General features: G+C 36.0%; 4 protein-coding genes across 5 annotated transcripts; 2 read left to right on the forward strand and 2 right to left on the reverse strand.

Moving 5' to 3' along the window:
- Nucleotides 1–2,265: 2,265 nt before the first annotated feature.
- On the forward strand, nt 2,266–6,107 carry LOC129794834 (digestive cysteine proteinase 1). The gene is made up of 5 exons (XM_055835717.1): nt 2,266–2,455; nt 3,407–4,181; nt 5,027–5,250; nt 5,315–5,440; nt 5,509–6,107. Exons 1-5 carry the CDS (start codon nt 2,407–2,409, stop codon nt 5,991–5,993), a joined length of 1,659 nt encoding a protein of 552 aa, XP_055691692.1. The 5' UTR covers nt 2,266–2,406; the 3' UTR covers nt 5,994–6,107.
- Nucleotides 6,108–6,306: 199 nt separating this feature from the next.
- Nucleotides 6,307–7,539, forward strand: LOC129794844 (alpha-(1,3)-fucosyltransferase C-like). Of its 2 annotated transcripts, XM_055835740.1 has the most exons (3): nt 6,333–6,655; nt 6,713–7,009; nt 7,078–7,539. In XM_055835740.1, the coding sequence occupies exons 1-3, from the start codon at nt 6,336–6,338 to the stop codon at nt 7,514–7,516; spliced, it is 1,056 nt and encodes a 351-aa protein (XP_055691715.1). In that variant the 5' UTR covers nt 6,333–6,335; the 3' UTR covers nt 7,517–7,539. The 2 variants fall into 2 exon arrangements, with proteins under 2 accessions (XP_055691714.1, XP_055691715.1); XM_055835739.1 differs by having other exon boundaries at nt 6,307–7,009.
- A 20-nt stretch (nt 7,540–7,559) lies between these two features.
- On the reverse strand, nt 7,560–8,963 carry LOC129795242 (beta-1,3-galactosyltransferase 1-like). Its single transcript, XM_055836328.1, has 2 exons — nt 8,589–8,963; nt 7,560–8,165 (listed from the first exon to the last, which is right to left on the reverse strand). Exons 1-2 carry the CDS (start codon nt 8,961–8,963, stop codon nt 7,560–7,562), a joined length of 981 nt encoding a protein of 326 aa, XP_055692303.1.
- Nucleotides 8,964–9,772: 809 nt separating this feature from the next.
- On the reverse strand, nt 9,773–11,106 carry LOC129794843 (alpha-(1,3)-fucosyltransferase C-like). Its single transcript, XM_055835738.1, has 2 exons — nt 10,381–11,106; nt 9,773–10,315 (listed from the first exon to the last, which is right to left on the reverse strand). Exons 1-2 carry the CDS (start codon nt 11,049–11,051, stop codon nt 9,841–9,843), a joined length of 1,146 nt encoding a protein of 381 aa, XP_055691713.1. The 5' UTR covers nt 11,052–11,106; the 3' UTR covers nt 9,773–9,840.
- Nucleotides 11,107–12,186: the final 1,080 nt, after the last annotated feature.

Consider the following 12,186-nt stretch of genomic DNA (forward strand, 5'->3'; position numbering starts at 1 on the left):
AAATACAAATTCCCTTTTTTTTTTCAATAAAAAAAATAATTCAATACTAATTTATTTGAACAAAAGCAACGTATTTTAAAGAGCAGAAAAATAAAATAGGTTCAATCGCTGACCTCCTCAACTGTCCCTCATGCAAAAACAATTTTCTACATTGATAATAAAATGTACGACGAGACGGCAGAGATGCTGAAAAAGGCTGAAAAGAAGAAAGAAAATGTGTGCGAGATGTCAAAGTTTATCAGTATTTTGAATTTTGTTCTCTTTTTTTTTTTAAAGGCTCCTTTCTGTCTTTTCCTTTATTTTCATCTTCATTTGAAATTCTCTTTGTTGCTTCTTTTCTTTTCTTCTTTTCAAAAAAAAAATTCTTCGTAAATATTTTGGTGGTTGGAGGTGTTTTTGCGACCCTGAAAATCAAATTTAGGGGCTCTTCTTTCTCTCTTTCATTTATGTTTTGCTTAAGAGAGGATCCATTTATTCTCGTGGAAGAGGACAATTTTGACCATGAAAGTCACCAAAGGCCATTCAAAAAAAATTCTAGAGAGATTTTTTTGAAGGAATTTGTCATACAGGGAGACTCAGTTGAGCTGCAGCTGAAATCTTTTTTTTTTTCTTCAATAAAACTTTATTTTCTGTCTTCTTTGAAGGAGTTTATTCATATCTGTATGAGGAAATCTTGTATTTAAGGAAATTAAAAAAAAAAATTCAAAATTCTAGGAAAAGTTGAAAAAGGTATTGGAATTTATCAAACGGTATTTAGCTGAAAGAAATATTCGGATTTTTTGCCAAATATTCGGTAATTAAACACCCCTTTTCTGAAAAAAAACCTTAATTTATTTAATGTGAGTTTCCTAGGATAGAAATGAATAAATTTGTTCTTTTCTTATATTTAAAAAAAATCTAATTTTATTATTTATAAAAAAAATTAAATAAACAATAAAGGAAATGAATCTAAAAAAAAATAATGTAGATTCAAGAAATAAACCGTCTTCAGCATAATTTTATCTACCTACACTCATTTTATAAAATTCTTGTTTATTTTTGATTAGTAATTTATTAAGTATAAATTAATCTTTTAAATTAAAAATAAATTTTTTTATAAGCACTTCTCAAGATAGTTTTATACCATTAAATTGCACTAGAAAGGAAAAGTAGATTTTTATAAAATAAAAGTAATTTTATTTATGGTAGTGGGGTGTTTAAGAATAAAATAATGTTACCGATATAAATGAAAAATGAAAATAAAAAGGAGTTTATTCATTTTGAGTATCTAATAAAACGTAACAGACTTATTGCGAAATCTTGAGCCTGAAGCAAATGTCTCATTGAACGCTTTAAGGCTTATGCTTCAGCCTTTTTTCTTCTTCTGTTCAAATTTTAAAGTTTTTGGAGTACTTCCGAATCTATGTTGCTTCACACTTCAGCTCTTAATGAGATTTAATACAAAGAAGCATTGAAACTTATGCTTTATGAATACAAACAATTAATAGAAAAAAAAACATTATTCTTTGCATTTTCTACTTTCACAGAAGAATAAATCTATTTAAATATTTTTTCATTAAAAAAAACTGACAAAGCAACTAAATTGTTTAAAAAAAAATGCAGAAGCATATGCTTTAAATAGACTTCACATGAGGATGAATTCCTTCCAGGAGTGTCAGCAGACTTTCTGTGATCTATTGACGCTCCCTAAAGAAGATCATCCTCCTGTAAAATCCTTACATTAAACTCCTGGGAACACGCTTTAAAGCATATGCTTTATGCACAAAGATAAAAAAAAAACATTATTTAAAAAAAAAACATATTTTATTCCGTTTTTAGTAGAAAAATAAAAATCGAATTGAATTTTTCTTAATTTAAATTATCTTCAGAATTCTTTGTCAGTTTATCCGAAGATCTCAAGAGTGCATGAAAGTGAATAAACTCCTTTTTCGTTCACTAAAAGCATACTCAAACTGAAAATATAGCCAATATATAAAATAACTTACCAAATGCATTAAAATAAAAAAAAATCTGCTAGCTGTTCAATAAATTATCTCAGAGAACTTAAGATGGTTTTTATTGTTGTGAACCATTTTCTCGTCTTTTTGAATTCTCTTTTTGATTTAAAAATATATTTAAAAAATCCAATAAGAATAATTTCCAGAATGACGTAAAAAAGTAATTTTATAAATTGTCAAACAATATGAAATAAATACGAATGTAGCAAAATATAAGAAATGTTTTTTTTATTTTTTTTATTTTCAATAACATTCCTGTTGTCTATAGCTAGAAAATACTCTTCACATCAACAAACGATGATAGCTAAATGATTCTTTGTTCATCACTCAACTCGCGGAGACTCATTCAGTTTCTTCTGTGCCTTCGGAGTGGAAAGATCTCGCAAAAGGAATTCAAAAGTGCTGTGAAATGTTGAAAATCTTTCTTTGTGCCCTACTTCTTGTGATGCTCAATGGAGGTGATTTTCAATTAAATACAAGTTTAATGGATTTTTGAAGGAAGTTTTTTCTTCTTCTTAAAGAACAAAAAAACGAATTAAAAATGGAAAGAATGTGAATTTGAAACTTTTAACAGTTTCTTCTTCGTTCTCCTTGTGTTCATCTCAATTGCGAATGGGAGTCAAGTCAATTTACTTAATCACTCTAATTCGATTGCAAGCCACAAAGGAATAATTTTTCATACATTTAGGGGAGGTTGTGTCATAAATGACCCTCTGGGAGATTTTTTTTAAATGAAGTTTAAAGGAAAAAATTAAATAATCTTCATTTTCAAATCAAAATTTAGTGTCAAAAAATCAAATTTTTGTGGAAAATTTAAAGAGAATTTAAGGTTTTCTCATTAACTGACGTTTTAAGACATTTTTTTTTAAATTCTCTTTGATTTTTAAGGTAATTTTGTTCGTTAAGTTGTTTTGGAATTTTTTCATTGATAAAAAACGATATTTTCAACAATTTTTTGGGTCTTTTACTATTCTTTAAATAAAACAGAGTGCTCATATTGGGCCTATGGAATATTAAACAACCTGTCTTCATCATCGAAGAAGAAAATCTATCAAAAAATACGTTATTTTTTGCAAAGAAAACTCTAAAAAAAATGTTTTCAAAGTGAAAAAAAAAATATCATCTGTGTTTGAACCGATGATCTTATGAATGTGATTCAGATGCTCTAATCACTGGGCTAAAATTTTAATCAAAATACAGAAATGATTTTTTTCTTTTATAAAATCTTGAAAAAAAGCAAAACTCTTTTGAGGAATAGAAAGTTAAATTTTTTATTGAATTTTCGATTTTTATTCGACCTTCTTCAGGAGAACAGCAAATTATCTAAAAATTAATTTTCTTTTAATTTTTTAACTTCTTCTGGAGTTTTCTTGTTCAGTTTTTTTTCTTTATTCTCTATTTGCGTACAGCTCACAGCACAAACCCGCCTAAATGGGAGAAAGTTCATACGGTTAAGGGTAATCTGATCATCCCCTATGCGGAGATCAGTGAACCCTTCTATGCGTGGTACGATGAGAACTCTGGACGCTCAAGGATTGACTACTACGGTGGAATGGTGAAGACGTACCAGTTGACGCACAGTGGTACCTTCGGGACGTCCCTCAAAGTAGCTCCCGTAACCACAGACGACACCCTCAATCACGTTACCTGCCTCCAGGTAAATGGAACAGACGACAACAAGATTGAAGTGCAAAGTGTCCTGCCAAATGCAAAGGATTTCCGCTTAATCGGCACAGAAGACGTCGTAGGGTTGCCATGTGATAAGTTCTACTACGAAGAGGTCATTGGACAGAAGAAGAACACGTACACACTGTGGGTGCGCTACAAGAAATCCCCAAAGTATCCTGCTGCTAGGATGCCAATCCCCGTGCGGTATGAGATGCGAGGGTTCAATACACTCCTTGGCTCACACTATGATCACTACTACCTCGAGTACGACTACTACAGTCACGAAGACATTCCCGATGAGATCTTCGAAGTGGACATGGATGAACCATGCACGGGATTCCCAGGGCCAGGAGCTGGACACTACGCTACGTTCAATCCAATGAAGGAGTTCGTGCATCCGCGCTCAACGGAGCACGTTGAGGATGAATTCAGGCGATTCATTACCAAGCACGGGAAGGATTTTGGGAGTGACGTTGAGCAGGAATACAGAAGGAATGTCTTTACTCACAATCTCAGGTAAGGAAGTTTTCCTTATAAGTCTTGTAGGCTTTCTCAGCTTATTCCTGTTTAGATGTATCCGTTGTGGTTTCTCCTGATGTACTGTACTGTTCAAGATGTCTCCTGTTCTGATGTATCCGTTGCACTATTTTCTGATGTATCTGTTATATACGAAGGAGTCTCAGAAACGAGCTGCTCAGAGAACAAATCCTTTCCGTTACGCATTTTCCTACAAAAACATCATAGGCTGAACTTAAATACCCGTTGTACTGTCTCCTGATGTCTTTGTAACTGTTCTACTCTGTTGAAGAAGTAGGACGAATTTCCCGAGAAAATAGAACCTATATGAGGCCTGTTTAGGAAATCCGGAAGGTTATTAACCCTCTTATTAAAGCAGAGTGAAAAAAATACTTAAGACGGACCGATTTGACCAAGGCGTAAAGGCTTTACGGGTTTAACACATCAAGCGTGTGCAGCTTTGTGAGATCTGTTAACCATGAAGGAGTCTTATAAAATAAAGATTTCTTCATGGTTTTTTGTAAAGCCTAAGAACTAATCCTCAGAAAAGACTGCTCCGACCTTAGCTCAGACTTAAAATTCATGAAAACTTTCCTCAAGACGCTACAAAGTCTTCTCAGAGACAACTCCTCATCCGGCTTCTATAATCGGAAGTCTTTCGTTACTGATAAAGAACTGATCCTCAGAGAAGACTGCTCCGGCCCTTAGCTCAGACTTAAAATGCATGAAGACTTTACTCATGATGTTACAAAGTCTTCTCGTAGACGACTCCTCATCTGGCTGGACAGTCTTCCGTTCCTGATAATTACTTCCTGATAATTCTCTTTTATTAAACATTTCTACAGATTCATCCACTCAATGAACCGAGCTAAACTTGGCTATACTCTTGCTGTTAATAAATTAGCTGATCGAACTGCAGACGAATTGAAGGCTTTGAGAGGATTTAGGCCAACAAAGGTGGAGGGTGGCAATGGTGGTCAACCTTTTCCCTATGACTATGAGAAAATGGCGGAATCCCTTCCAGAGCAGTACGACTGGAGACTATACGGAGCTGTTACACCTGTTAAAGGTAACCTAGTCTTACCAAAACGAAAGCTTTGAAGACGAGTAAATGAATAAATTGTCCTTTTTAGATCAATCTGTTTGCGGTTCATGCTGGTCTTTTGGCACCATTGGAGCCATCGAGGGTGCGTTCTTCCTCAAAAATGGCGGGAATCTCGTGAGACTATCTCAACAGGCTCTAATTGACTGCTCATGGGGTTTGTTTGCACAACTTCTTAAGACTCATTCTTGAGGATTTTCACGAACAAAATGTTGTTCTTTCTAGGATACGGCAACAACGGATGCGATGGTGGTGAAGACTTCCGCGTGTATCAGTGGATGATGAAGCATGGCGGTGTCCCAACTGAGGAAGAATATGGCGGCTATCTGGGTCAAGATGGCTACTGCCACATTGAGAATGTAACCCTCGTTGCTCCAATCACGGGCTTCGTTAATGTCACCCCCAACAATGTGAACGCCTTCAAGGTGGCCCTCTTCAAGCATGGACCCCTCTCTGTAGCCATTGACGCCTCACAGAAGACCTTCAGCTTCTACTCTCATGGCGTCTACTACGACAAAAACTGCAAGAATGACGTAGATGGGCTGGATCATGCTGTCCTAGCTGTTGGGTATGGCATAATGAACGGAGAGCAGTATTGGCTCGTCAAGAATTCCTGGTCCAACTACTGGGGCAACCAGGGGTACATTCTCATGTCGGCGCGTGATAATAATTGCGGTGTCATGACGTCACCTACCTACGTGACAATGTAAGGACTTATGGCGTCTTTTTTACGGGAATTCTTCCTAATTTTTCGAACTTGTTCTTTCTATAAAAAAATAAATCTGAAAACTAATAAAGAGGCTCAATCAATTATAAAAGAGAAATTGAAGTTTTATTTGGAAATTTGTGGGATCTAGCGGATTTAGCTGAAAGTTTCTGTTTCAGATTTTTCTGGTCGAAAGCTCTTGTATGGCGCATAAGACTGTTACACGCAATGGCTCTGTGATATCTTATCAGAAAAATAATCAGGCGTGACGATACTCAGTACCTTTTGATTAGGAAAATTTCGTATAAATCAGTGCACGTTTTGCTACGATGTAAAGAAGGTGAAAATGAATTTTTATCCTAAATTCTTCTTCCTAACTTGCGGTGCATTCATTGTGATAATTTTCATGATTACCCAGTCCAAGGATGAAGAAGTTGGTGAAGCTGAAACAATAGATCCCCTAGTTAAGCACATTCTCCTTCATGAAGTTCCTGAATGGATGACGAAAGTTCCTCTGGACAGGCCAAAGGGAAAATGTATTGTAACGCACAACCCGAAGTATCTGCCAAAAATTGAAATGTTCGATGCTGTGCTGTTCAGTGGTCAGAATCACAGGAGAGTAGGATGGAGTTTCCCTAAAGTTCGATCTCCGCATCAGTTTTATGTGTTTGTTGAACTGGAGTGTCCTCTGGTGTCATTTCATAAATTTTCAATTGATCCTAGGAAGGAGTTGTACAATCTCACCATGACTTACCGAAGAGACTCCGACATTTACTGGCCATACGGCTTTATCTCAGATCGAAATTTAACGTACCTCAGTGCAGCTGATGAGCCAAATTGGCGGAAACCTGTCTTTGATGATCAAATTGATCCTGAACTTAAGGAGAATATCAGGAGAAAGAACAAAACTGCTGCGTGGTTCGTTTCAAATTGCAATGCAGAGTCCAATCGAACTGATCTAAATCGGATTATGCAAACAATCATAGACGTTGATGTTTATGGAAAATGTGGATCCTTAGAGTAAGATCAGAGCAATAAGTCAACAGTTCTTTACTCCTGATCCTAATTTTATTCCTTCTAATTTGTAGATGTCCTCGTGATAAAAAAGATAATTGCTACAGGCTCGTTGAGCAACACTACTTCTTCTACTTCTCATTCGAAAATTCCCTCTGCAGAGACTACATAACAGAGAAGGTCTTCAACATTATGAGCTACGACGTAGTTCCAGTAGTCTATGGTGGTGCAAACTACTCACAACACCTTCCTCCGCATTCCTACATCGATGCAAATGACTTTGCCACTGCAACGGATCTCGCAAAGTACCTAAAAAGCCTCACAAGGAACCCAAAAGAGTACGTCAAGTACTTCTGGTGGAAGAAGTACTACAAAACAGTTGTTAGGAGAGTCTTTGACAATCTCTGTGATAAACTCTATGAGCTTCAGAATGATAAGAAAAGTATTGAAAATATTAAGAGTTGGTGGGAGACTAATCAATGTAAAAACTCTAGAAAAATTCGTTTTATTTAACAGAATAAATTAAGTTGAACATAAAACTATACAAGTTTGTCTTTTAACTGTTGCAGTCCTTACTCCGAATTCTTCTCCAGACCCTTCTTAAGTCCTTAGCACTGAAACCATGAATCATGGCTACTTTCTTATACAGGCATGAGTCTATTCTTGACTTATGAAGCTTGAAGTGTTCTGATCTACTTTGAAGAGTCATATTTAGTCTTTCATTTGCAATTATTCCTGTAAAGAAGGCGTCTTCATTGTTGATCAGGGGTACTTTGAAGCTCTCCGTTAGAATCCTTGCAACACTTTCACCTGGAAGGAGGTAACCTAGGCCAGAGAAGTAGGATGGAAAGTATGGCTGATCGTACATCCAAGGTGGCATGTAGTATTTACTTGAAGGCCTCCTCTGAACAGCTCCGTGTTCAAACTTCAACCCAATGAGTGGTTTTCTGAGCTCAGAAGTTACTTCTGAAGTTACAGCATCAACAACAGTCGGATTGACAAAGACATCATCGTCACATTTAACCAAATACTTCGCATCTGGACAAATGTTTAGGAAATTCTTAAGTATGAAGCCTGTTTTGACTGTTAAGTTCAAGTATGTGTCCATAAAGTCTTCAATTACAATATCCTGGAATTTTTTTGCTTCTCTCCTCAGGAGACTCTGTAATCAGAAAGGAAGAATTTATTTTATCTGATATTAAATTCTGAGTATTGATGACTGATTAAATGAGTTTGAATCCGTTCACGGTGATCTCCTATAAATATTCAGAGCAGCAGTTGATGACTCATGCTGCCTATTTAAAGGAGCCAAATCATTTTCCAGTCAAAATAACAATGAATACGTTGTTAAAATAGGTACGAAAATAATATTATCTTCCTATCTTAAGAATTTACTGCACCAGAAGGAAGTCTATGCTACTGATTACGTTGATTTTAAACGTAACGTACACAACACATGGCTTTCAATACTTAATCATTTACAAATTACTCGATAACCAAATTGAAACTGATAAATATTTCGCGATAACACCGTTAAATTTGGGGGTTTTTGAACAAAAAAAATCAATAAAATCTTGGTCCTCACCATAACTTGACGATCCTGGACGATTCCTGTAATGAAGAAAGGTCTAGGATCTGCCTGTTGTGCCCAAGTAGAACGGATCGCATCACGCTCCTTTCGATTCTTTGGTGAGGATACAACAAAATAGATGATGGTTTCCTTTGCCCGATCATCCTGACACACATCTGGTACTTTGGGGCACACAATGCACGTCCTGACATCAGGACGAAGAATATCTGTGAGATTTCTGGACTGCCAGGCCATTGATCCTTGGAAGTTTTGACGGGCCTTCCATGTTAAATTGATATGTTGGATCTCCCATATTGTTACCACGATGAGATAGACTAGAAGCACCACTGCGCAAAGCACAACGACAACTACTTTTCGGTTCTGTATCATATTTCAACTGAATGTTCGGCAGTCGACATGTGAGTCTTATATGACGACGCTATCGCGTAATTTGTAATCAATGAACAGAGGGAATTTGTAGAATAGCCAACTCGCAATGAGTTTTAACCGGAAAATTTCTTAGAAGTTAAAGCTTTTAGGAAACCCAACAAACATTTTATTTGGCATAAAAGACTAAAACTTCTAAAAAGGTATTATAATGGTGTAACACAGAACTTTTTGTCTTATAAAGGGATTATTTAGACTATAATTCTACTAGAATTTTGCTCTTATAAGCCATGATTGTAGTTCTGATATGAGTCTTTTGTTCTCAGGAAAATAATTCCAAAAAGGTCTTCTCATAAAAGCCTACAGCCTATCCATATAGAACCATCTTTCATTATGAATTCTTCATTTTGAATATCGCGTCGCACGTCACAATCAATACAAGACTAATGTCTTTATAATCCTTGAATATTTTGAGATCACAAAAAGACACCCGCAAGGACGTATTAAATTAAGATTTCTTTTTATCAAAAATATCTTATTTGAGCTTAAAGGAACATCCAAAAATTGTTTTGAGACCATATAGCTCGCTATATTGCTCGCGATCCTTAAAGGATTAATTAGTGAAAGAGCAATTGAAGCAAATGACTATCAAAGTTCTCGAAATTTCTGTTAAAATGCATTGTGCTAAATTAAAAAAATCTTGTCTTCCTTAAAAAAACCTTAAGTTCATCAAACATTCATTTGATCATTGAAAGAAAAAACACACAAAAAGCTTTTAATTTTGTGTTTCAAAATTCTCTTGAAAATCGCTCTTAAGGCTTAAATTTTTTTTTATTAAACTTTAATTTAACGTTCAACTGACAATTAAAACTATTTGATCTTAATCAAATCGAATGTTGTGAGAATCAGTACATTGATTTTTCATCCACCAGCTTTTAATATCTGTATGAGAGCTTCGTCTTGTTGGTTTTCCTTCTTCATTGGCGGAAGATAGGTCGTGAAGTTTGTTGCAGAGATTATTGTAGAGCCTTCGACTCACAACTGTTTTGTAGTACTTCTTCCACCAGAAGTACTTGACGTACTCTTTTGGGTTCCTTGTGAGGCTTTTTAGGTACTTTGCGAGATCCGTTGCAGTGGCAAAGTCATTTGCATCGATGTAGGAATGCGGAGGAAGGTGTTGTGAGTAGTTTGCACCACCATAGACTACTGGAACTACGTCGTAGCTCATAATGTTGAAGACCTTCTCTGTTATGTAGTCCCTGCAGAGGGAATTTTCGAATGAGAAGTAGAAGAAGTAGTTCTGCTCAACGAGCCTGTAGCATTTATCATTTCTGTCGTGATCAGTCCAAGTACACCTGTAAAGTAAATTCTTAATAATTTTGCTTTGAAAACAATTAGGACTTATGTCTTTGGATCTTACTCTAGTGGTCCACATTTGCCGTAGATGTCGACATCTATGGTTTTCTGCATGGACCGTACTAATTCAATTCGATTTGATTTTCCGTTACAATTTGAAACGAACCACGCAGCAGTTTTGTTCTTTCTCCTGATCTTCTCCTGAAGTTCAGGATCAATTTGATCATCAAAGACAGGTTCCCGCCAATTTGGCTCATCTGCTGCACTGAGGTACGTTAAATTTCGATCTGAGATGAAGCCGTACGGCCAGTAAATGTCGGAGTCTCTTCGGTAAGTCATGGTGAGATTGTACAACTCCTTCCTGGGATCCATTGCGAACGTGTGGAACGTCAAGAGGGGACATTCCAAGTTCACAAAAACATAAAACTGATGCGGAGATCGTATTCTTGGAAAACTCCACTCAACCATCCACCAATGTTGCCCACTGAACAGCACAGCATCGAACATTTCAATTTTCGGCAAATAATTCCTATCTGTTGTCACAATGCATTTTCCATCAGGCGGATCTAACTTTGGATGATTCATCCATGATGGGACTTCATACAGCAGGATATATTTGACCAGAGGATCAATATCCTCAACATAATCAACGTCCTCATCGGACATGAGAACCATGAAGAAGATCACAAAAGAAAAACCACAAATGATGAAAAAGAATTTAGCGAAGAAACGCATTGTTACCTCTCAACTACCATCGTACCGAAACATGCACTGAAATCTATTTTGAAGGAATTAGAAAACACCGCGACACACCATGTTAGCTGATACCTCGGGAATGATAGTGTTGAATTTAATGATAAAACAAATAAGACGATAGAGTGAAAGCAACTTTGCCGTATGCATGCAGTTAGATTTAGTGGAGCAAAAATTCAAAGCTAGATCTTACTAAATTGTTAAATCTCTCTACTTTAGCTATATGGATAATCCTGTACTAACTGAAGGAACTGAAGCCTCAAAAAAACTAGTATATGACGCTATGTCTTTCTGGGAGCATGGATCAGTCCAAATAACATTTAGATAGAAAAGACAGGAAAATTGTAAGAAAATGTTTAAATAAAATTTTCAGTAGGGGAGACCGGGGTAAAAATAGTCAATTTGCATAAATCCTTATCTGCAGGATTCCTCAAGGGCAAGAAAATTTCCTCGATAGGTCATTCTTATAGGAAATTTCCTGGCCTACAACTTTGTCTCAGACCACTTTTCTCTATCTCCACGGGAAATATGAGTTTTCGAGCTTTTCCTGAACCCTTCCGCTTCTGACTATTTTTAAACGCGGCGGGTAAATATAGTCACCAGTAGGCTAAATAAAGTCGGTCGAATTTTCCGACATTTCCAATGATTTTCCACCTGAGAGATTGATAGTAGTTGATAGCTAAACTTCTCACCTTTTGATTCACGACAAGGAATTTCACTTTTATACGCACTAAAACAGAGAATTTTGCGATTTTCTCAAACACGCCATTTTGCAACAAATGAATAGAAAATATGCCAAAAATTTCGATCTCCCATATGATTTACATGGGATGACTAGATCTACCCCAAGGGGTATGTTTTGATTCAAAAAATTGTAGAGAAAAATCATTAAAAGTTATTGAAAAATACACCTTGGCAACGTTTTCTGCACTAACCCAGCTAGTGAGAAAAAATATCAGATTGGAAAATTGCTCAAGGAAAACTTCGGAAAACGCGTTTTTCTCAATACGCAAAAGTTTGGGAAATGGGCCAAAAATCTATTTTCATTTTTAACTCCTAAAGTACTGATCGCATAACCTCCAAATTACTGTCAAAAATTATAGGTTGGTAGGGCTTT

Source organism: Lutzomyia longipalpis, chromosome 4, assembly GCF_024334085.1.
Source record: "Lutzomyia longipalpis isolate SR_M1_2022 chromosome 4, ASM2433408v1".
In the NCBI taxonomy this organism is placed as follows: Eukaryota; Metazoa; Arthropoda; class Insecta; order Diptera; family Psychodidae; genus Lutzomyia; species Lutzomyia longipalpis.

Bases quoted from the DNA above. Each gene is read 5' to 3' on its own strand.
- LOC129795242 (XM_055836328.1), bottom strand. From the start codon at position 8,963: ATGATACAGAACCGAAAAGTAGTTGTCGTTGTGCTTTGCGCAGTGGTG. The intron at 8,166-8,588 runs GTGAGGACCAAG...TTCTGATTACAG, and splicing joins TCCAGGATCGTCAAGTTATG to AGTCTCCTGAGGAGAGAAGC.
- LOC129794843 (XM_055835738.1), bottom strand. From the start codon at position 11,051: ATGCGTTTCTTCGCTAAATTCTTTTTCATCATTTGTGGTTTTTCTTTT. The intron at 10,316-10,380 runs GTAAGATCCAAA...TTTACTTTACAG, and splicing joins GGCAAATGTGGACCACTAGA to GTGTACTTGGACTGATCACG.
- LOC129794834 (XM_055835717.1), top strand. From the start codon at position 2,407: ATGTTGAAAATCTTTCTTTGTGCCCTACTTCTTGTGATGCTCAATGGA. The intron at 4,182-5,026 runs GTAAGGAAGTTT...ACATTTCTACAG, and splicing joins GTCTTTACTCACAATCTCAG to ATTCATCCACTCAATGAACC. The intron at 5,251-5,314 runs GTAACCTAGTCT...TGTCCTTTTTAG, and splicing joins AGCTGTTACACCTGTTAAAG to ATCAATCTGTTTGCGGTTCA.
- LOC129794844 (XM_055835739.1), top strand. From the start codon at position 6,336: ATGAATTTTTATCCTAAATTCTTCTTCCTAACTTGCGGTGCATTCATT. The intron at 7,010-7,077 runs GTAAGATCAGAG...TCTAATTTGTAG, and splicing joins GGAAAATGTGGATCCTTAGA to ATGTCCTCGTGATAAAAAAG.